The 21,569-nt window shown below is 41.8% G+C and overlaps 2 protein-coding genes across 6 annotated transcripts in view; one reads left to right on the plus strand and one right to left on the minus strand.

Moving 5' to 3' along the window:
• Positions 1-303: 303 nt before the first annotated feature.
• Positions 304-7,407, plus strand: NTAN1 (N-terminal asparagine amidase). Of its 3 annotated transcripts, none has more exons than XM_030484321.1 (10): positions 304-522; positions 1,528-1,630; positions 1,718-1,783; positions 2,395-2,503; positions 3,453-3,526; positions 4,802-4,855; positions 5,628-5,681; positions 6,231-6,328; positions 6,799-6,912; positions 7,093-7,407. In XM_030484321.1, exons 1-10 carry the CDS (start codon positions 442-444, stop codon positions 7,270-7,272), a joined length of 933 nt encoding a protein of 310 aa, XP_030340181.1. In that variant the 5' UTR covers positions 304-441; the 3' UTR covers positions 7,273-7,407. The 3 variants fall into 3 exon arrangements, with proteins under 3 accessions (XP_030340181.1, XP_030340180.1, XP_032775792.1); XM_030484320.1 differs by having other exon boundaries at positions 306-522; positions 2,395-2,563; XM_032919901.1 differs by having other exon boundaries at positions 376-522; positions 1,453-1,630.
• A 262-nt stretch (positions 7,408-7,669) lies between these two features.
• The window catches only part of PDXDC1 (pyridoxal dependent decarboxylase domain containing 1), a 29,760-nt gene continuing 15,860 nt past the window's right edge, over positions 7,670-21,569 (minus strand). For all 3 annotated transcript variants that reach the window (XM_030484317.1, XM_030484319.1, XM_030484318.1), the window contains exons 10-23: positions 21,436-21,484; positions 21,227-21,328; positions 20,897-21,022; positions 19,693-19,743; positions 18,409-18,472; positions 17,667-17,755; positions 16,848-16,953; positions 15,743-15,914; positions 14,937-15,055; positions 13,964-14,085; positions 11,844-11,936; positions 11,654-11,750; positions 10,351-10,455; positions 7,670-9,525 (exon numbers count right to left, since the gene is read on the minus strand). In XM_030484317.1, coding sequence (XP_030340177.1) covers positions 9,266-9,525; positions 10,351-10,455; positions 11,654-11,750; positions 11,844-11,936; positions 13,964-14,085; positions 14,937-15,055; positions 15,743-15,914; positions 16,848-16,953; positions 17,667-17,755; positions 18,409-18,472; positions 19,693-19,743; positions 20,897-21,022; positions 21,227-21,328; positions 21,436-21,484 — 1,555 coding nt within the window. In that variant the 3' untranslated portion in view covers positions 7,670-9,265. The remainder of the gene's footprint in view (positions 9,526-10,350; positions 10,456-11,653; positions 11,751-11,843; positions 11,937-13,963; positions 14,086-14,936; positions 15,056-15,742; positions 15,915-16,847; positions 16,954-17,666; positions 17,756-18,408; positions 18,473-19,692; positions 19,744-20,896; positions 21,023-21,226; positions 21,329-21,435; positions 21,485-21,569) is intronic.

Raw genomic sequence — 21,569 nt, forward strand, 5'->3', positions numbered from 1 at the left:
GGGAGGAAAAGTCTCGGGTCTTTAAGGAAAACCTGGCGGCTGTGGGGTTGTCAAAAAATTCGGTTTTGTGGTTGCTGGGGGGAGGATAACGGGTGGGTTAACGGGTGAATGCGGCTATTTCCAAAGCGATGCCATGTAACCGCTTCCGGATAATCCTGCAGCCGCAGGACGGGGGTTTCTGCCTCGCTGCCCAGTGGAGGCCGCTGGGCGCGGACGTGTCCGGGCATGTTTCCTGCCGGCGCCTCTGACCCCGCCTCAGGCGGCGGCCGCTGCGGGGCCGGGCAGGCCCCGAGCCCAGCCCCCGTCCCCGGGCGCTCCGCGGGCGGTGCCGCCGCTCCCCGCTGCCGTTTCCCAGCGCCCCGCGCGGCGACGCCCGGCCCGGCCCGGCGCGGCCCTGGGGAGGAAGCGCGGAGTCGCCTCCGGGCCCGGGCGCTCCCCGCCATGCCGCTGCTGATCAACGGGGAGCGGGTCGACCTGGCGCGGCCCACGGGGGACATGATCCGCGCGTACCCGCACCTCGAGGTGAGGCGGCGGCGCGGGGGGGAGCGGCGGAGCCCGGGAGCAGAGACGGGTGTTGGAGCGGGGGGTACCCGGGTTGAGGTGTCCGCGCTGAGGTATCGGGCACAGGCGCGTTCCCTGCGCGGTGGCAGCGGAGGGGCACGGGGCGGCTGGGGTAAGAGAAGCCGGTGTCCCTGAGGGGGGTTCGCAGTACCGGCCTGAGGCGGATCGCGGCTGATGGGCTGTGCCAGCGCGGGCTGCGGGTGCCTCGGCCCCCTCGGGCTGTCCCTTTCTGTGCGAAATGACAAGCGCTGGTGACAGAAGACAAGGCGGTAACTCTTAGGAAGGTATTAACATCCCTTCCAGTACATAAACGTTGTAATCCTGACAGTGGACTGTGAGCCAGGAGCTGCTGAGCAGAGCTGGTTGGGAAGATGTCTCTGGTCCAGAGATGTGTCTTAATAGAAAACGAGTTTTTGCAGAAAATGAGTGGAAATGTGGTAAAACTGTGAGGCGTTTTTTGAGCCCCGGGATGGAAACGCACTGCCTGCCCAGCAGGGCTGTCACAGCACTGCCCTGATCACAGCCATGGAATCTGGGCTTCCCTGCACTAAGCAACCAAATTGATGTTTTGATTAGTTACTAAATAAATACACTCAGTTGTGGCAGTATAAGACAGAAACTTTTCAATTTCAAAGGTTTCCTGTCCTGATTAAGCTTCCAAGATCAGTTCTGGTATTGTCTAATGTATCTTTGCCAAGGCCTATTGCTTTTTGTTGTACTTCCACTTTATCATCTTAAAGCAAGGAAAAGGGTTTTGTGTGTCTATGGAATGATGGGATTTAACAATTTACTAGATCAGTAGCAGGGAGGCAAAAAATTCTCAAAATTCAGAGTACTCCATAATACAAAATACATATGTTTCTCTCTGACCTGGATCCCTTTGCTTTTCAGAGATGATGTTTCTGTCAAGTAATGGATACACCTGAGAATTCAGCCACTGTGGTCTCTGTTATCATTTATCTTTAGGAAAAGGCAAAACTTCTGAGAAGTCAGCCTGCCCAAATTGTGGAACCCAAAGGTCTTCTCTATGTCCAGCAGAGAGAGTTTGCAGTGACGACCCCTAAAGATGGTATGTAGGAACACAAAGGTTTTTTCTTCTATTGCAGCAATGATTGTGAGAGCTCAGCTCTTATGATGTTTCTCTCCTTTAAAATAGGTTCAGTTTCCATTCTTGGATCAGATGATGCAACTACCTGCCATATAGTTGTGCTCCGACACACAGGTATCTTGAAAGGATGTTCAGAACAAAATCTGTACCCCTGAAGTAATGAATTAGCATTGGTTTATGCTACATTAATAAAATAAGCTACAATTACCTTTATATAAACTTGAATCTCAAAAAGTCACTTGGTGTGTTAGCTGAATAACTTGTTCAAAGTGTTGGTGTGTTTGGTGTCAGAGGTTCCATGTTCTGGTTGCTCGCTGAGTGGATCCTAAACTTAATCTGCTGCCGTGGCCAGGGGCGGTTGCAGACCGTGGTGGCTGCATTCAGCAGTTTGCCCTGCAGCATTTGTTAACAACAGAGACAGAACTTGTGGAAGGATCCTGGCGATGTGCCTGGGTTTCTGACATCAGAGTCGTGGCCAGGTCGTGGTCCAGAGGGCGCTTGTACCCTTCATGTGAGCTCTGATGGGTTTATGATGGGGCACACAGGTTATTGCCTCACTCAGTCAGCCCACATCTTCTGCTGGAGGCCACTGTGCTGTGAGGAAGCAAAGTGCTAGTGGATGTAGCTCTTACACTACTACAGTAGTGTAAACTGCTACTGATCTCAATTATGGTAATGTAAGAGCCTCCAGCAGTGATGCTGATGTCTTCTTTTGTCTTCCTCAGGCAGTGGAGCCACCTGCTTGACACACTGTGATGGGTCAGACACAGAAGCTGAGGTGTCGCTCATCATGAGTTCAGTAAAATCTCTCTCTGACACCCCAGGATGTGGAAGGTCAGCTCTGCTCTTACTTCTTGTGTACTGGTTTTCACAAAGGTTACTGCAGTTTGTAAGGTGGGGAGTTTTTATGTGATCGTATGGGGTTCAGACACAGTAATTGTGCAGGAAATAGCTCTTGATCGGGAGCCATGTGTAAAGTGAAAACTATTTCCTTGATGATGATTTTGAGGGTATTTTTAGCAGCGGTTTCTGTTCCGAGTAGTGTCTCTGTAAAATGCCATTGTGGGGTTTTGTGTTTACTGTTTCCCTGTTAACTTTGGTTTCAGATATGTGAAATTTTCCATAGAACTGGTTTCAGTTTTATATTTTTCCTTCCAGACTGTTGGTCTTGTGAATTCATTTGGGAATTTAAAAAAGAAATAAATAAAAATGGAGGGACAGGACAGTGGGGAAAAAAACTCTGAAACAGAATTTAGCAAACCGTGTTCTTTCTGGATGTGAAGGGTTTTCCCCCTGTAGTTTGCTGAGAATAAAAAGCCAATGAGCTCAGAAGATACAGTCTCCAAAAACCTCATGATTTTTCAGGACTTGTCTTTACATAGACACTGCTCAGAGAGAACCCTGCTGCATGGTCCAGAGTAGTCGTGAGGAGGTCACAGGAACAAAACTCTTCCTGTTTAACGAACCCTTTCTTGGGAACTGAAAGGTGGTTACCAAGTTCAGTCCAAACCAGAGGTGCCGATCATGGGAGATACTGCGGGGCTGGAGGATTGCATGTGTATAATGCCTCTTGATTTGTGCTATTGCCTGTATGATCCCTGAAGCGTCGAGAGTGAGTTACCGTAACGTGCTCTGGAATGCAAACCAGCTTGGTGCATGGGACTGTAACCAGGGAGGCTTCTCTGATGATTGCTTTGCAGTTTGGGCGGGGGATTAATTTGTAAAGCTGTTCACTTTGGGATGTCTTTTTAATTGCTGTTTCCTGTTATTCCATCTCTGTTAGGCTGGAAGTGCACCTAGTTGGAGGTTTCAATGATGATAGGCAGTTATCACAAAAACTTACTAATCAGCTTCTTAGTAAGTTCACGTTTTTTCCACTCTCATGTCCAAAAAAATAGTTCTGACTGGATTTGGGTAAAGTTTGTTTGTAATCTGAGCCCCCTGTCATTGAATGGAAAGAGACCTGGGTTTGTTTTGAAGGGTGTTTTCTTTACCTGAGAACCTGGTGTGGAGAGGGGCTGGACTTGGATCCTTGCCTGTGGCTGGTGTGTGTGGTGGAGGCTCTGAACTTCCCACTTCTTCCTGGCTTATATTCTGGCCTGTACAACGGGGGTCAGTTCAGCTGGGCTTGACCCCAGCTCTGCGGCCAATACGCTGCATCATCTCGGTCAAGTGTTGTCACTGTCTAAATCTATACACACGGTGACTTCATCAGTTACCATTCATTAATGTGGTAAGGAAAACTCAGTTATTGTTTGGAATTGTCTGCCGAAAGATGCTATGTCCATTTATAAAACCTGTAGTCCAGAGAAGTGGCTGTGGTACTTTACAAACCAATGGGAAATGTGAAGCACCTCAAGCTTCCCTGGAGATGCCCTGGCTTGTGCTGAGCACTTCCCGAGCGTGGAGGGGCCTTGGCCAGGCTGGGGCAGATGTTGGAAGTGGAGGGAGGTGGCCAAGGGGATAACCAAAAAGGAAAACGGAACTGGGAAAAGCCCTGGGATGCACCCCGTGGCCATCGCACCCAGTGATTCCTGGTACCTGTGTTACATGGTGTATGAGAGTTCTGTAAAGAATGAAGTATTATGATTAATGTATTTCTTTCAACCTAATGATTTTCATGCAATTTGAAACAGTAACACTGTATTGCTGTTACAACTTTGAAAGAGAGTTGTTTTTTTCTTTTTCCTAGAGTGTGGGATGGTAAAAAGCAGAATTAATTCACAGCTAATGAAAGACTGGGTTTGCTCACTATATATGTAACATCTTAGGCAAATACATTTAAATACAAGCTGTTAAATGACTAGTGAACTAAAGCAGAACTGCTGTGATGCCAGAGCTAAACCAGTGTCAGTAAAAGGAGGAGGTGGCACAATACTTCTGGCATGTTCTTGCCATTACAAGTGGCTGCTCTCTGTAGATACTGTTACATTTAGTAGCTGTGGCTTTAATTTTATAGTTTGCAGCAAGTCTGCCAGATGCTCTTTGCTCTGTTGCCTTATCTAGGGCCAGGGCGTTAGGGATCTGCCACCATCCCGCAGTGCGCAGCACTGGCAATGCCCCTCGTCTATGTACAGCACCTGCTTTGCCTCCAGTCAGTCTTACCCATTGCTGCTGTCATTGTTGCTGTAGGAGCGTTCGATCTCCAGCCAGATGATGTTCATCTAGTGACTTTCTGCGTAACAGGTAAGAAAATAGTTCCATGGGTTTTAAAGGGTCTTTTGCCACTGAAATCGCAGTGCAGGGGTCTTTCCACACGTGGCTTTTTCATGTGTCCTGTAAGAAAGGGCAGAGTTCTTGAGTTCTATGAGTTCTCCACAGCAACTTATGGTTTTGAGGTTTATTGCTGGTTGCGTGTGGTGATGTCAGATAGACGATGCAGTGAGGGTTCTTTGCTTGCCAAGTGCCCGTGCTTATTACCAGTTTATTTCACCAGCTTTGGCCTGTTGAAAGAGGCACTGGTGGATGTCTTAAGGGGTAGCTGAGAATGACCCTTATGGACCTCTGACCTCCTTCCTGCAGGTCCAAATGGATTCATAAACTCATCCAGTCAGTTCATAGTGTGCGATGTTACATAAAGGAAGAAGTAATGTTCTTATCTTCCTGTAGTGTTCAGGTCCCATGTTCATCATCTTTGCAGCTCAGCACTGTTGGTGATGTACATCTTTGAAACCTGGCATTGTGGCAGTTTTGCACTGTGGGTTTCTCCCTGTAAATTGCCTGTGCAGGAAGCGGAGCAGCTGTTGGTTGGAGCTGGCCGTGCTCTTTGGAGATAAGGAGTTCTGCTCCAGATCCCAAGCGTGGTGGTACTGACCTGAACCACCTTTTCCATGGTTCTTTTGCCAGCATCATGTTCTCAATGTTCCTTGATAACATACAACTAAATGAATGCTGCTCAGAAAAAAAACCAAAGCCCTATGAGTCTATGCATCTGACTGTTGCGTTTTTTTTCTTACAGAGCTAAATGACAGAGAAGAAGAGGATATTCACTTTCCAATCATTTACGGAATAGGTGAGTTAAATTAGAATTCAGTTGTTTTTTTGTAACTGGATTGCTTTTCAGATTCCAGTAGTAAATGGACAGCTGCTAATGACTGGGTAAAGCCCATCCTAAAAGTTAAGTGCTGCTGTGGGAGGTGCAGGTAGAGGTAGAAGTTTTCTTCTGGTGCCCAGGGAGGTGGGTGCACACACAGAAGCGGCTGTGCACATGTACAGGCCGATTTTATTTCATTTAACTGTACTTAGGATTTTGTCAGCGTGAAGCTACTACACTACCTTTGGGGTTGGAAGTCCACCTTCTTTTCGTTGTTCATTCCGTGCTTTTTCTGATTAGTTTCATTATCTCTGAAAATGTTCTTTTGTAATATTGAAATGCTGCCAATGCAAGAAAAGTAGAAATAAGCTCTTGAAGGGTCAAGGTTCTGTGGCACTGAGAAATACTGAATAGTATTTGGTGGGTTCTCACATTCCAGCAACATAGTTGTGTTGGGGACACAGTCATTTTAAACAAGTTCTGTGAGAATTAATTGTTTCTGTATTTAAACTCTTTATTTCCTACCAGCTGTGAATGTCAAAACAGCAGAGATTTTCCCTGCAACCTTCCCAGAAAAAGGGCCGGATGAGGATTTGCGTTCAGCCCATGTTTTAACAGGAGCAACGGTGAGTAAAAATAACGGGGCGGGGGAGGAGATTGTTTTTGCTGGGAGACCAGTTGGGGCAGTGAAATATCAGCTTTGGTGGTGTTCTGCCTGTAACAAAACACATGAGAAGGATGGAAGGGCAGAGGCAAAAGGACCAAACCACTTCACCAAGGGGCTGCCTTGTGCAGTACAGCTCCCATGTGCCATTATGCCGAGCCCTGCCACACTCAGCACGTAATTTACAGAAAGAGATTCAGGCCACAGGCCTAATCCCAGTCCACTTCTGCCGCTGTGGGTGTGTTGCTAGAGTTCTATGGGGTGTTTGTCAGAAGAACCAGTTAATCCTGGTGCAGGAGGATGGAGGGGGGCTGCGCTGGTGCGTGGAGCGTCCGAGACAGAAGCTGCAGCTTAAAGCCCTGGAGCCAAGTGCACACTTTGGCTCTCGTTAGCATAGGCCTTGTCTAACTCAAGCTCCCTGTGTTGTTACAGCTGACAAACATCTATGATGCAAAGATGGAACAACTGCACATTGGGCCTTATTTCTGGAGGCCTTTCCCACATGTGGATTTCTGGTTGCAACAAGATGATAAACAGATTTTACAGGTACCTGACACTGACTTGTTTTTTCCCCTTCTAGCTGAACAGAGAGAGGCATAGAGTCTATCAAAACCTGTCCCACTGTGCTGCTGGGAGGGGGGAAACTATCTATCTTGTTAAAAGGCAGAATAACAGAGAACTTTGTGCTCAATGTCAAGCAGCTCTCGCTCCCGTCTTGTCTTTCAGAATCTTTCCACATCGCCCCTGGCTGAGCCGCCCCACTTTGTCTCCCACATTAGATCTACACTAACATTTCTAAAAGAACACCCCTTTCCATCTCGCTCCCTGTTTCCTGACAGAAAACCTCGCATCTACAAAAAAAATGAAGAAGGGTTATGGGAACAGGTTTGTTCTGACAAGATCTAACCTGGAACCAAACACCATGACTGCTTTAGGAAAGCAGAGTCTTGCCAGCAGAGCCATGTGTCGCAGAAAGCGAACTGCTGGTCACCAATACCAGTGTCCTGCACTTTTCAAAATAAAGTATTTTGCCAGAAGGAACTTGCTTTTTCTGCATTACTTACATAGGAGACATTGCTGCTTTGGAGTAAGAATTGGGCTTGGTTTATGTTCTGTTGCTCTAACGCAGTAATTCAATGGGCACAGATAGAGAGGTAGCAGCGCTGAGAAGGTGAGGAGGTCTGTTGTTACACTGGTAAGTACTGCAGGTGATGATTTTCCACCCAAAGTGAAGGCAAGCAGCACACACTTAACACTGATCTGTAGGGAAGTGGCCTTCAGCAGTAACTTGATGCAAGAGTACTAATTTGAAGAATCTTTATTGAAACATTCAGATAGTATCTAAAGAATGAAGCTTATTCCAACAAAACTACTGGTTTAACACTTCCAAATATAAAAACATTAAAAATTAATCTTGGTGGGGATAACTTTATCCCCAGCAAATTACTCTTATTAACATACTTCATTGCACCAAAGAAACCCATGAGGAAGACCAGGCAACTTAATCGTGTTTGCACTTCAGAGAAACTGCATGCTGATTTACATAAATAACCCCAACAGCAAAATCAACCTTGTTCATGGCACCCAGTGCCAGATCAGAGACAGAACAATGCAACACCCCCAGATTTCACAGATTATCAATCAAAAGACAGTCCTACTGCTGCAGCCATCGTTGTGTGCCTGTACCTGCTGGGGGGAGGAGAAACACCCAACCAAAACACCAATGGGGCAAAGTACAGTCCTTGTGTCCAGTTCTATCAGGATGGGGTGGTTTTCCTCAGAATCAGATTCCTTGGGGAAAGGAAGCTTTTACAAAGATTTCCTTCCACATGAGGCTCTGACAGTTTGCAGCAAACAGATTAAGGTAATCGGGGGGGGGGGGGGGAGAAGACTGTACATCTTAACTTTAGATTTATCCAAAGCTTTGCTTGTGCATTAAGTAGTCCAGACACTATGAAGTTGTGCTGTAGTGTAAATAACCTATAGAATTAGAGTCTGTACAATTTCTACCATAGGTAAGTTACTGTTATTCAAAAAAAGTGTTGAAACCATCACAAATGTATTGGGTTTTCAAGCTTTACTACAACTATCTTTAAAAATACGCAACAGAAAGAACTCCACTTACACTACAGAAATCTGTTCAACAGTATTTGGTTTACAAAGGCCGTGCAAAGGAAAATAATGCTGTGTTGGTGATTCTTTCTGGGGGCAGAAGCGAGGTTTCAGCATGCAGAGGCACTAGTTCTTTCTAAAAGGCTTAAAACTCATTAACAGAGTCCCCACTTACCTTGGGCCAAGCAGGAGGAGGTGACTGGGGGCGATGTCCTGCTCTGTGCCTCCCACCAGCCAGCCCCACACTCACCGCACCGCAGCCCTTTGGCAACCTTGGTTATAGGGAAAAAACAGCAGCAAGAGGAGCGAGTGTGACTGCAGGACCTAAACTGGATTTTAAATATTAAAAAGGTGAACAATTGGCAGTTGATTATTTTTTTACGTGTATTAACATCAAATAAGATCATTTTACAATTATTGAGTGCAGCTGTATTTTTAATCATGTGCATGGCTGATTGGTTTGTTAGTAGCTATTATCATGCTTAGATTCCTACAGGAAGAATAACTGCCAACTGCTTTTACAAATGATTATGAGCACTGAGTAAACTTCACTAGTACTTTGGTGACACAGACATGTAGAGGATTAAAGCAACTGTAATACGTGTACAATAAGACAAACCCCTGTCCCATGGGGGAAATCTATATTTGTGCAAAATCCCAGTTAATAAGTTACAGTAGCTATTACTGTATGAGTGTGTGGCACTGTTCACATCTTCAATGCATCATTAATGCCCTGCCTCCTGGGCACGGGCGTCCTCTGCAAGGTCCAAAATCCACAGTCAGGATTTTATCTTTGACTTCCTTGTTCCTCTGCCTCAGTGCAGTCACATGGTGGTTGGTCACTCTGAGTGGCCTCAGTGTCTGGTGGTGTTGCCCTTGCCACCTCCTGGCCCTCCAGTTTTTCTGTCTCCAAAGGTCCTTGCTCTTGGCCAGGGGACAGAGCTGGGGCTCTCTGGTCCGTCTTCTCCAGGTCATCACAGTGGCTGACGGAGCTGGTCTCACTGAGTGCATCAGAACTTCTGAGAGACCTTTTAAAGGCTTTCTGACCTGTGGAGTGTTTGAAGAATACAGCACTGATGGAGGCAGCAAATGCACAGTGTGGTTCACACAAGTTTCAAAGAAAGCATCTGAATTTGACAACTGCAAAGAAATTGATTGTATTTGGGTGCTAGCTTGTACCCTGAACATCAGCTGCAGTCACAGCCTGGTACTCGAGGTGCTGCTTTATCCTGTGTACACAGAGGCTGTTGAGATTCAACTGAAAACCAAGCTGTCTCCATGGACAAAGTCCTTCTAGGGTAAAACCTTGCACTGGAAATCACAGGAGCCAAACCAGCTCAAAAGGCAAGTTAAAACGATGGTTTTCCCACCACTCCCATCAACAGTAATTACGAATACAACTATGCAGGAAGTGCCACAGATTAAACAGGTCTCTGCCTTAAGAGTTACTTTGTCCACAAACTATTTAGGCAGCAATAGAAATGCAGTTGCTCAAACACCTGATTATACATTATTTATGCTTTTATTTCAAATAAAACTTTTTGCTTGTTTAACCAGTATTTTTAAAACTCAAGAACCTCAGAATATTCCAGAGAAAGATTCTCCAAAGTCCACAGGCAAGTTGTCAGTATTAACTGATAACAACATCTTGCAGTCCCAGGAAGAATTCTGGGGGAGAGCAGAGACTGGGGTGCTGTTGCATGCCATGTTTATATTCAAGTTTTAAAGGTGGACTTAAGGCACCAGAAGATGAGCTCTAGTTCCAGATATTACAAAAGATGGAAAATCACGTGGGCCTTCCTGTGCCATGAAACACGGAGGGCAGGATGATTTAGCAAGTTTTAGGAATAAAACTAAGACATGGAAACTTACCAGGAAGTCTTTGCTTTGTGAGGCTGGAAGTAGGAGTTGGTGGTGGAGTAGTGCCTGTTCCTTGGGCTTTTGATATGTACATAGATTCCGTGGATTCCAGAGAGCCTGCAGGTTAAAACCAAAAAATACCAAGTTAAATATAGCACAGACTAGACCAGTTTTGTGTTCAACAGCATGGACAAGGTATGTAACCATCTTATTTTTAATGCACATTTCTGAAACTGCACGTGCCAGGTTGAGGTGAAACTGCCACTGGCTGGTAATCCATTTCCCAGTACACAAACTGGGGAAACACAAAGATGAATAAAGTGTCCCTTACACTCACTGCACAGCACTGCTACACCCAGTTGTCCTCCCTCCCTTCTCCACTGGACACTTGACATGTCCCTACTGCCACCTGTTTAGGCAGTGTGGGTGGAAGAGGTAAGTACCCCCAAAGAAACCTTGCTGTTCTCTGCCATAAGAATCTCCCCGCTGGTGCGTCAAGACTCAGAAAGCAAGCTGCCAGTACAGCAGAAGGACATAATTCAGAAACAGACAGCTGGGCTGTTGTTCTGGGGCCAACAGACACTTGGCCAAAATCAGACTCTGTCACAATTTTTACAGTGAAAATTTATGCTTTTAGAAAGTATTGCGTTAATACCTCAGTCTGCATGATGTAAAATCTACAGACTGTTCCATTCACGTCGGTAGACATGAATTACAAATGTATAATAGTCTTTTACATTGTACCACTCCATTCATTGCTGTCTCCCCCAAAGCCAGGTTCATGCTAGTCCTCATCTAGTTTTTGTCTGTCCTTGTCAGGCATCATACTCCTCAGTCTGCAAACCAGTGCTTCAGTGTGGCCACAGCCAGAGCATCCCTCAGAGCAGGATATCAGAGACATCAAGTTCCAGCAGCACCATAGAACACAAGTGCTGCTTTGCAACCACCCTGAGGATATACAAGTACATACATGGAGAAGCCACCCTGCCAGCTTACATACTTACAGACCAAACACCAAACTGTTGCAGTGCATGTAGTCAAAAGTCACAGAAGATTCCTCTGTTAATAAATCCCAATGTCTAATACAGCTTTTTTTAATGTGACTCAACATGCAAGAACAAAAAGTAAACTGTACAGTGAGGTTTGAAGATTGACTTACTGTGTGTCAGAGAAATAGTGAAAAGCATGTTCTGCATCCTGAGGGTGAGTTGTGTCACGATCAAATCAGCACAAGGAAGTGTGTTGCAATTTTAGTATAAAATTGGAAACAGTTCTAATGACAATATAACATGGCTGCAAATGCACCAAGTCCTACCTGCTGTTAAATTAAATGTTCTTCCCTTTGGTGAGGCTTGGAAGGGAGAAAACCAGTTCAGCACAGAGCCTACTACAGGTATCTGTCGTAGCAGTCCCTGCAAAGTACACAGTTACTGGCTGGTGAGCACGCGACCCATGTTGTGACAAGTTACTTCAAGTTACTGGATAACTAACATTCATGTCCTTACCTCTTCCAGGAGTCGTTCTTCATTTGCTTTCTGAAGCTGAAGTTGTGCTTCCTGTATCCCTTTTCTAACAACTTCAGTCATATTTTCCAACAGCTAATAAAAAACCAGAAATTATATTTTGAAATATATTATTCAGGCTTGAAGTTGTCTTTTTAGTTAAGGTTTTGATTATGTAGACAGGGTAGTCAGATATTATTCCAATTTAAGACAGTATCTGACAATCACTAGTTCATTCTAACTGTAAATTAAAGAATGTAGAGGCTGACTGCAGGATTTTTAAAAGCCACACCCAGAGAACAGAATGTCAATTTAAACAGGACTGGAAAGTAGTTTTCTTTTACTTGGAAAAGAGCCTATGACCCAAATTCTTCAAAGATCTGCTCAGCACATAAGCGTTCATCAGATGCTGAATCTGACAGAAGGATTTTTAGGTTTAAAGAGCACAGTTTGGTTTCCAGAAGTACCCAGGAGTTAAACCAGCCCCACTGTTAAGTCTGACCAGGTATGCGTCAGTCTAGGTTTAGCTTTAGTTTTCAAGTTTAACTGGTAGTTCATGACTGCCATTCTGATCCCAGCATCAGTGATGTTTCATACCACACAGGACAGGCGGCTCAGTGGGTGAGCTGTAGGGGCAATAAATGAACAAACTCAAGTAGTCAAAAAAAAAAGTCACAGTTTTGTCTTGTGCCAGACAAACACCAATTTCCTTAACCTAATACAGGGTTTAATATTGCACAGTGCAATATTACAGGCACAGGGTCAGCTGACAGGTACTTCCTCCAAAATGCCAAAAACCTGGGTTACTATCAGTTAATAAAACAAAAGGAAAATGAGGAAGCTGCTCCTTTTCCCTGGGAAAAATGCAAGCCAGAATTGACCACCACAGCAACTGAACACCCCACGGTACTGCCTGCAGAAGGGAGTGCAACTGGACTGCAGTTAGAGTACAGAGAACCACCACTGGGTTTTCTGGTCCAATCAAGATGTTTGCCTTGAGTTTTGGTTCTGCCTTTTAGTGTACTTACCTGTATGTCCTAAGGGCTTGCTGATAGTGAAGGTTTTATTCCTAAAAGCTGCCCTCTTGCACCAAACATCAGTTCTCTAAATGATACGTCAGTCTCAGAGATTGGTTCTGCTTCTGACTTTTGGATCAAATAGTGTGCGCTCCTTTCAGAACCACAGATTTATTGCAGCTGGTTGCAAGGACTGCATCTTCCCTCGTTCTCCGCTACTTGTTCTACCCTAGAAGCTTCAGGATTAGAGTGGCCCATATCCCAACATTCGATTTCTAATCTCTCAACTACTACAGTTAACCTGAAGATACTCCACAGGCAGAGCATCCTTCATCTCACCCATAAAGCAGCATAGGAGTCAAGGGTGGGCAGAGAGTCTCCAGAAAAACACCACCACAGAAAGTTTCATTGCCAAAATCAACATATTCTCATGGGCAGAAATAGACAAAGGATTTCTGAAGTTCTATTTATTTTTAGGTGAGGAAATAAATTCCCAATACTAGAGAAATGAAAGGACAGACGTTCATTTGTAATGCAGGTCATTTAGGAATTCTACTTCGGAGAACATATGGAGAACTTTCATCAGGTAAATGCTTTTACAAAAAGGAGTTGTATCATCAGCTTTACTACTTCAACAGGTAATTTGTAATTTCCATTTTTAAGCTACCAATTTAATTTTTTTTCCACACATTTTAGGGCACAGTCTTACCTTAAAGCTGGTATAGAAACAATCTGGATCCCACCACATATAGCAGTGATAAGAAACACCAGCTCTAATCAAACCCCTCCCTTCCCTTTTGTTTTCTGTTTTTCTGCGAATTTAAACTGGAGTGATAAAATGAGCTGATTTCAGTACTACTGAAATTTTCCATTAGAACTACTGAACAGAGGACCATGAACATAAACCGTGACACCCTTGGAATATCATAATCCTGTAACAAAAGTTCTCCTTATGTGGACACAGATTATTACTTCCACAGTAATTACACAGTCTGTTGCAGGCAAGTACAGTTTTTACTTTCACAAAGAACAAAACCATGTCCTGAAGCCAGTATGGAAAGGAAAAAATAAAGGTTCTGGAATGCTCTGTGATTTATTAATACCTACTCTTGAATTTTCTTCAATTTCTCTGCCTGTTGCTGCGATAGTTTCAACTAACTCAGACACGTCCAGATCCTCAGTTACCATGCCAATGTAAATGCAGTTCTTCTGCCCTCCAAATTCTGGACCTGTGAGCACAAGGAGAATCAAGTCTTTGTGAAGTACAAGAATCCATCCTCACAATAGTTGCACTACTCATGCTTGCAAATCTGGAAATCCGAATGCATACACACACACTTTGGTAATTAAGGACAGTATCTGCACAGGTATAAATGATGCAAGTAAAAAAGCTCTGCTCTGTGGGTTTTCAAACAGAGAAAACACCTAAGCAAGAAAAACAGTGGATATTTTAGACAGCCAAGGAGTTGTATAATAAATATCAGTGTTGAATATGCTTCAAATTCGTTACTTTCTGCCATTTACAGGTTACTTGGTTCCACAATTCTAGGGCACTTCATTTTTGAAAGCTGACTAGAAAGACATCAGAGCCTGAGTAAGCCCGAGTAAGCACGTGACTATTACTTCAGCTATAATGCGGCACTGTGTCCATGTGAACATGCTGCTAATCATCATGAAAGTCATATGAAGCATTTAATGTAGCCATGGAATGCAGTGAACTGGTCAGTGGGGTTTGAAGGAGATCTGCTTTCACCTAGGTGAGCACTAGTTGAGAAAGCTCAGTTTACAAAGAGGAACACTGCAGCTTTTATGCTTCCTGACAAGCAGACCCCTTTTGGTCTAGTTACCCATAAGTCAGTTTTCATAAGTGTTTTTGACAACAGTGCACCTTGTTCACCCTGCTGAACATTTACTAGCTGAAACAAGGTGAGGAGAAAAAATTACAGATGTTATTTCTACAATAACCATATACACAGCAGTGTAACTCTAACCTGTGTACAAATGACCTACTGAACCATTACAGCACAGCCAGGAAAATGACCATTAACTTGAACAGATGTATTTTAAGTAGTGCAGTTACCCAAAGAAAAAGTGAGATCCGACTCCAGTTCATTTAATTTCTTCAGAAGCTCTGTATTGATTTTTTCTAGTTCTTTTTCTTGTTTGTCATCATTCTTCCCATCACTGTGATAGTTGTATCTTCAAACCAAGCCACAAGACAGTAATTTCACTTTACAGTATGAACAAAAGGTACATATATATTTAGCATGTTTCTACAGATTTCTGTATTTTATGAACTGAAATCTCAGAACATCACAGCTTAGATCAACAAGTTTATTGGCATTTGTAATCAGAGATTTTGGGGTAATCAGAGATTTTGGGGTAATCAGAGCTTGCTGCTGCAAAATGAACTGAACACAACAGATTTCTAGGTAATATATTGACTACACTTCAACTATTCTGACTATTCAGAATCCTTCTCAGAAGACTGTATCAGAGGATCATAACAGACAATTGAAAGGGTTAAGTGGCATTTAGTACATCAGTGAACCCCATTATAAACAAAAATGTAAGTTGCACTTGGCTAGATAAAGTAGGATGGACTTGCATGTTACATTTCCATCTAACAGATCCACATGCTGCCAGCAATATTAAACTGCTGATCTAATTTTGCTAAAACAGCTCTTAAGATTTTCTTAAAAAACCAAAAATAAACAACATTAAAAATGTAGTTTTTTAAAAGGCACTCAAAAGCTTCACATGGGTGCAAAGCCAGATAATAATCAGCAAACAACACTCCAGATCACAACTAAGGAGACCACATTCCCTCCTGTTCACGCATAGTCTATCAAAAAATACAACGAAAAAAAATATTCAGCATTTTACCTTACAACACCTAGTCCTGGCCAGCTGAGATCTTCAATATACAACAGGCCTGCTGTTCTTCTCACTTCTTGCTCAAATTCCTCTCTCAGTTGCAGCGTGCTTGTCAATACTGGTATCTTCATTTTTAAGCAGTCTACTAACTGATCAATATCTTGTATTTCAGTTCCTAAAACTGAAGAGCTGATGCGTTAGTGAGTGATAAAAGTGAACGGACATCACATAGATGTCTAAATTAAGTAATATGTAAAGACACTCTAGATCAATCATAAGTATAATTTACAGATAGAAGAACAGTTATTTACAGACAGAAGTATCTGTATCTCTGTAACAGCATTTTTTTTCTTCAGTTATCTATCCACTGATACATCAAAATGGAGAGAGTTAAGGATTTAATTTAAAATAACCTAATAAAAAAAGATTTCCTGGTGTTACAAACTAATAAGGACAACACCTGTTTTCATTACATCAGTAGCTAGCAGCAGAAAAATTCTTCTTCCCACAGCCAAACAGATGACGAGTCAGCTTCCATGCTAGTGTAAAACCCAAAACAAAATGTCACAGCATCACCAAGTAGTTTTATTCCAAATCTACTTTTCTGTGTACATCAGGATCCTCTCCCATCAGTGTCAGGTAATTATAGAAAAACCTAGAGGTTTAGTAAACAACCCTTCTAGTTAAGTAGCTGTATTTTGAACACAAGCACCATTTCAGTGTTGAAATACCTGTGTAGAAAGGTCAAGCATCTTGTGTTAAGGATCTGAGAGAAGGAAACGTAGAGATGATTCATCCTTCATATTTCTTTTATAACTGTTAGAAACCAAGCGCTTCTCCCTTTGGGTTTCCTAATGAATTTAAAGTGATCAGTAGAAGACTTTCTGTGCAGAGGTAGCAAGGCAATGTCACCTATAACAGCTGAGCTACCACTGATGCACCCATTGCCAGGGCAGAGCAGGATGATAAAACTGAAATAGTTTTGTTTGTAAGAAAATCCTTACCATAGGAAAATACACTGAGGATTTTCTTGAGCTTCTACAGCAGGCGATTATTGTACAATTCTATAGTAAATCCCAGTTTTTTACATGTGGCTGAATTAAGTGACTGTTACCTGCAGAAGTCATTAGTGGGCTAAAACGCACACACGTGCCTTCATCTTCTAGTTCCACCACATCTACGCCGCTTGCTGGAACCAGCTGTGCCAGCTGCTCTCCTAGCTGAAGGGATACAGCAGTTAGAGATGCATGAAGCATGGTCCAACAGCCACTGACTCAGGCCTAGACCCTTCCCATAGTTAAGGAGAACCACATGCTAAACAGTTTTCTGTATTTCTCAAAATCATTTCTTGTAGCAAAATACTTTAGCTTGCTGGTGATGTGACACGGTTTGGCATATACTTAAAATCATGAAAATTCAGGATAAGCTACAAGTGTTACAAGTCAGGAGTTTCTACCAAACTGTCACTGTTGTTCAGTATGCCATGATTACTATGCAATTGATCCAAAATAGCTATAAATAATTACGTGCTCAGGTCTCTGAAAGCATAGGTTTCTAGAATTAATTCTCTTCAGATCTGGAAAAGACTGTCTATTTGTGAATACACACACACTGGCAATGAAGCATCAGCTGATTTTAAAAGTTCTGGAGTTTTCACATATTCCCACAGACCAAGGAAAATAATCCACTACCAACAGCTTAAGATATAATTTCAGTAGTAATTACATGTAAAATAATCAGAAATGTGAAAGCAACTTTGCCTCAGAGCAAATTCATCTTTTAGATCCAGAATGGCCACTAGATTTGCAACCGATATCGGGTCAAGAGGAACTATCAAATAAGTCCACCAAAGATTTGATAGTTACTGATGAACCCCTGGAAGCATCCCACTGTCACTTCTTTTTACCTAAAGAGAAAAAGCATCCATTCTTACCCACTGATTGAAAGTGTCATAAACGTGTCTTTCGTTGCTTATTATGGGGTGCTGAATAGTTGAGGCCTGTGCAGCATGTGAGGTTTGATCTGAATCCAAAGATATAAGAATCACAGAAGTGGATTTTTATTTACTTAATTAAACAAAAGGCAACCTAAAATTTAGATAAAAGACAATTACACTTCCTAGGTAGTGTAACACATCTACATGATGTACTGGACCTCAAGCAGACTAACAAGGATTATTATTTTTCTTTAAAGGTATGCTGAACATGACAAATACTAAGTAATAAATCAGGAAACAAACAGTAAAATAATTAAGTTTTGAGGTTCAAATGCCCCAATGCAAATAAAACCAGTGTTTTCACAAAGCAAAATCCTGTCACAAAACCAAGGAAGATCTTCCCCCATCAGTACACTCAAACACAGCTTGCAGCTTATGAGACTTCCAGCATCTGCTCTCAAGATCAAAATCATATGCAAATCTCTCCTCACTCAAGAAGGCAGAAAATGACTTGTTATGAAAATTTAAAACACTGCAGTCTATCTAAAAAAAGAAGCTATCACATACATGGATTCTATCACCAGATTACAACCAGCATTCACAGCCTTTTTCAAAACATGTTACACAAGAGAAGTATATAACATTTACTTCAAACTCATTTTATGAATTAGTAGTTAATATTTTTTTTAAAAGAGAGGGGATTTTTTTATTTTGTTTTGTCTTTAAATAAATCACATACCTCTATTTGAATATGCTTGGAAGAACTTGAAAACCACCACTGGTGAACTCAGCTCATCTTCAACCTTAAGGGAAAAAAAAAAAAGTTAAATATATTTTCACTTTTCTTTTTAAGGATTTAACACTGTGTATAATTCATTAGGCTGCTGAGCAAAGCAGAGCATTTTGTTTTGACAGCAGTAACAATGTTCACAGTATCTCAGTATTAGAAGTTAACTCTAGGAGTGCAAGTAAACATATCTGTAAACACAGGAAAGTAAATCATTACTCAGTTTAAGCAGAATTGTACTGATTTAAGGTATGTGTAATTAAAATTTGGGCACTATAAAACAAGACACCTAACCATGTTCATTAGCAAATATACTGTATTAAATAGTTTATTTAGCTTTAAGTATTTTCAGATATTAACGTTAAAAAATTCTTCTGGAAATCGCCCCAGAATCATGAGAGAACATCAAAAAATTTCCAGCAGGAATAACAAGACTATAATTGATCTTGCTTTGGGGATAAGGGAAATGAACCGGGCAGCTTCTGGAGGCAGTCTGAGGCTACATTTCACAATCCTAAACTTATAAGATTTAAGTAGAAGCGGGAAGTGCTACAGTAACTTGAACTCCCAAGGCCGCTAATACTCTTGGAAAAACAACCTTTACAAAAATGGTTGTTCTCACTCAGAATGATCCATGAATTATCTATTGCTCCAGAGAACCAAGCTGACTATTTTCTATACATGAAGTGTCAATTAAAATTGGGAGTGGAGGGGGAATAAAACCATCAGATCCTGTTAAACAGGACATTTCACAGAAACTGAATTTGGAATGATTAATACAATTTCTAAAGCTATTTCTGGTGTAAAAACCTCAGCAGAGATAGTTTTTGCATACAATTTCACAGGGTTCATATCATCATCTCAACAGCAGGGTAAGATACAGTCAGAATGTATTAGGGAGGCTTATGGAAACTGGTTTCATGAATGTATTAGTGAACAAATCCATGCTTTAAATGGAACTAAATCAACCTCTGGAAACAATCGCTGGATGTTGTTCTGCCAGCTCCACTGAGTGCATGAGCACACAGCAATGGAACAAATACAATCTAGAGGTCACACACAACCAAGCCACACAATTTCACTAAACACCAGAACTTAACTAGAAAGATATCAAGCATCTTCAAAACAGTGGTTATGATTTCAGTAATACTGTTAAATACTTTTTTATCAGTTATTCTTATCATTTAATGAGCAAAGACTAAGCTAAGCAACCAAAGTATTAAATGTAGACTGTACCGAAGTTTTAATGAAATCCAGGTTTTTCAAGTTCTCCAGCAACCTTTGACTCTAGAAGACCACAGCAGAAGGGAAACAGAAGGAAGAGACAAATGCACAATTTTAGAAATTGGAAGTTATTCTGAAAAACATTAAACAGTCACTATCACAATTTCTATTTCTGAACAAACCCCAACCACACGTCAGCAATTCATCCAGTTCTTATTTGTAAATTTGCTGACAAAGTTCCAGAGATCTTATAACTCTGTTGACTAACTAAAGCACAGTAAGTAGCAGAATTGTTAATTTTCTCATTGCTACCATAGCAACTGGGTTGGATGGCTTTCTAAATTATTTTCAGTAGAAAAGATATTCTTAAATTGTGGTTTTAGGCTATTAATAGGCTAGTATAAAAGCTAAGATCAATCTTAGATGACACAATTTTAATGACTAATGGTACTTTGTCACTCTTTTAGGTCTTTCATGCCAATAGCTTCTTCACTAACCGTTACAGAAACTTTCCATTTTGCCTTTCTTTGATTTTCTTGTAAATGCTGTACCTTTCAGGAAAAAATTCTTTGCCAATAAACAATGCATTTTTTAGCTAACACATTATATTGGGTTTTGCTACGGTAAGGATTCAACTTCAAAACCAGTGCAATTTCCACTGTATCTGAAGAAATGTTTTGAAGGCGTTTTTGTCAGGCATTTATAATTTACTATTACTTAAATCAATACAATGCCAAGTAGAGTAGGAAAATAAGAAAGTCTTTCTCTGAACAGCTTTCAAGCAAAATAGTTTAAATAGAGAAGTGACAGAAATGAAGTGATTTTATTACTTCACTGTTCAGAAACAACAAAGGTTAAGTCCTCATTTAAAAAAAACCCCACTATCTAATAGTAAAAGCACATCCCTTCCCCAAACACTTTTTACTCTGCTTTCATAATTTGTAACAAAGTATGAACCAATATGCTATACTGTCAACAACTACAGTATTTTTAGTTGATTCTTCTACAGTGCATCAAATAATGAAAAAAGATGTATTACAAAAACATTCCTAAGTATAACTGTGTTCTGGGTATCACTTGTACTGTCCTTGCTATCTGAACTCCGTTTCTGACTGGAGACTCGAACTGTTATATCAGATGGTGAGGATTCTTAAGAACAGTCTCCAACCCATACTCTAAGCAGCAAAGTATCCATAAATAACGTGCTGTTGCTTACTAGTTGCGAGGCATGCTTTATCCTCTCCACAATCCCATCGTGGCCCAGGTACTGCAAGGAGAGCCACAGTGGCAGGGCTCGGAGCTTCTCTACAGGCTGACTCGATGTCAGCCCAGCTGCTAAGGACTAAAGAGGAAAATAAACAATAAACAAACGACTATTAACCTCTCTTCAATTATTCCATTTTTGCAGCTTATGAAATATGTCACAGCTTAAATAGGGGAGATTTGCAAATTATAATTTAGATGCTTGTGAATAAGAAGACACTACACCATGATCAAAATTACAATTTCAAGACTTTGAGAACAACGATTGAGAAGTTGAACATACCAAAGATGGATCCTCATGTCTGTAGAGTGTCACTGCAGGTACAGCCGGGAGGCCCAGCCAGGAACCCAGAGTAAGTGTCACGCTGTCACATTTTGTAGCAGCCTGAAGTTTATTACAATGAGCAGAATATAAGCCATATAAATTTTAATAAGATCATGACCTTAAAATCTAGAGCACATCATTAAGTTTCTAGATATAGTAAAACATACCAGCACAGAAGAGGAGACATAACCCAAGGCCAAAGTTGCCAAATTCACACTAGAAAAAGAAAGTGGGTTTAGCAGATATTAAACATGTATTAACAAATAGTATTTTAATCTTCAGTTGAAATATTTCATGTTTA

Source organism: Strigops habroptila, chromosome 4 (assembly GCF_004027225.2).
Source record: "Strigops habroptila isolate Jane chromosome 4, bStrHab1.2.pri, whole genome shotgun sequence".
NCBI lineage: Eukaryota > Metazoa > Chordata > Aves > Psittaciformes > Psittacidae > Strigops > Strigops habroptila.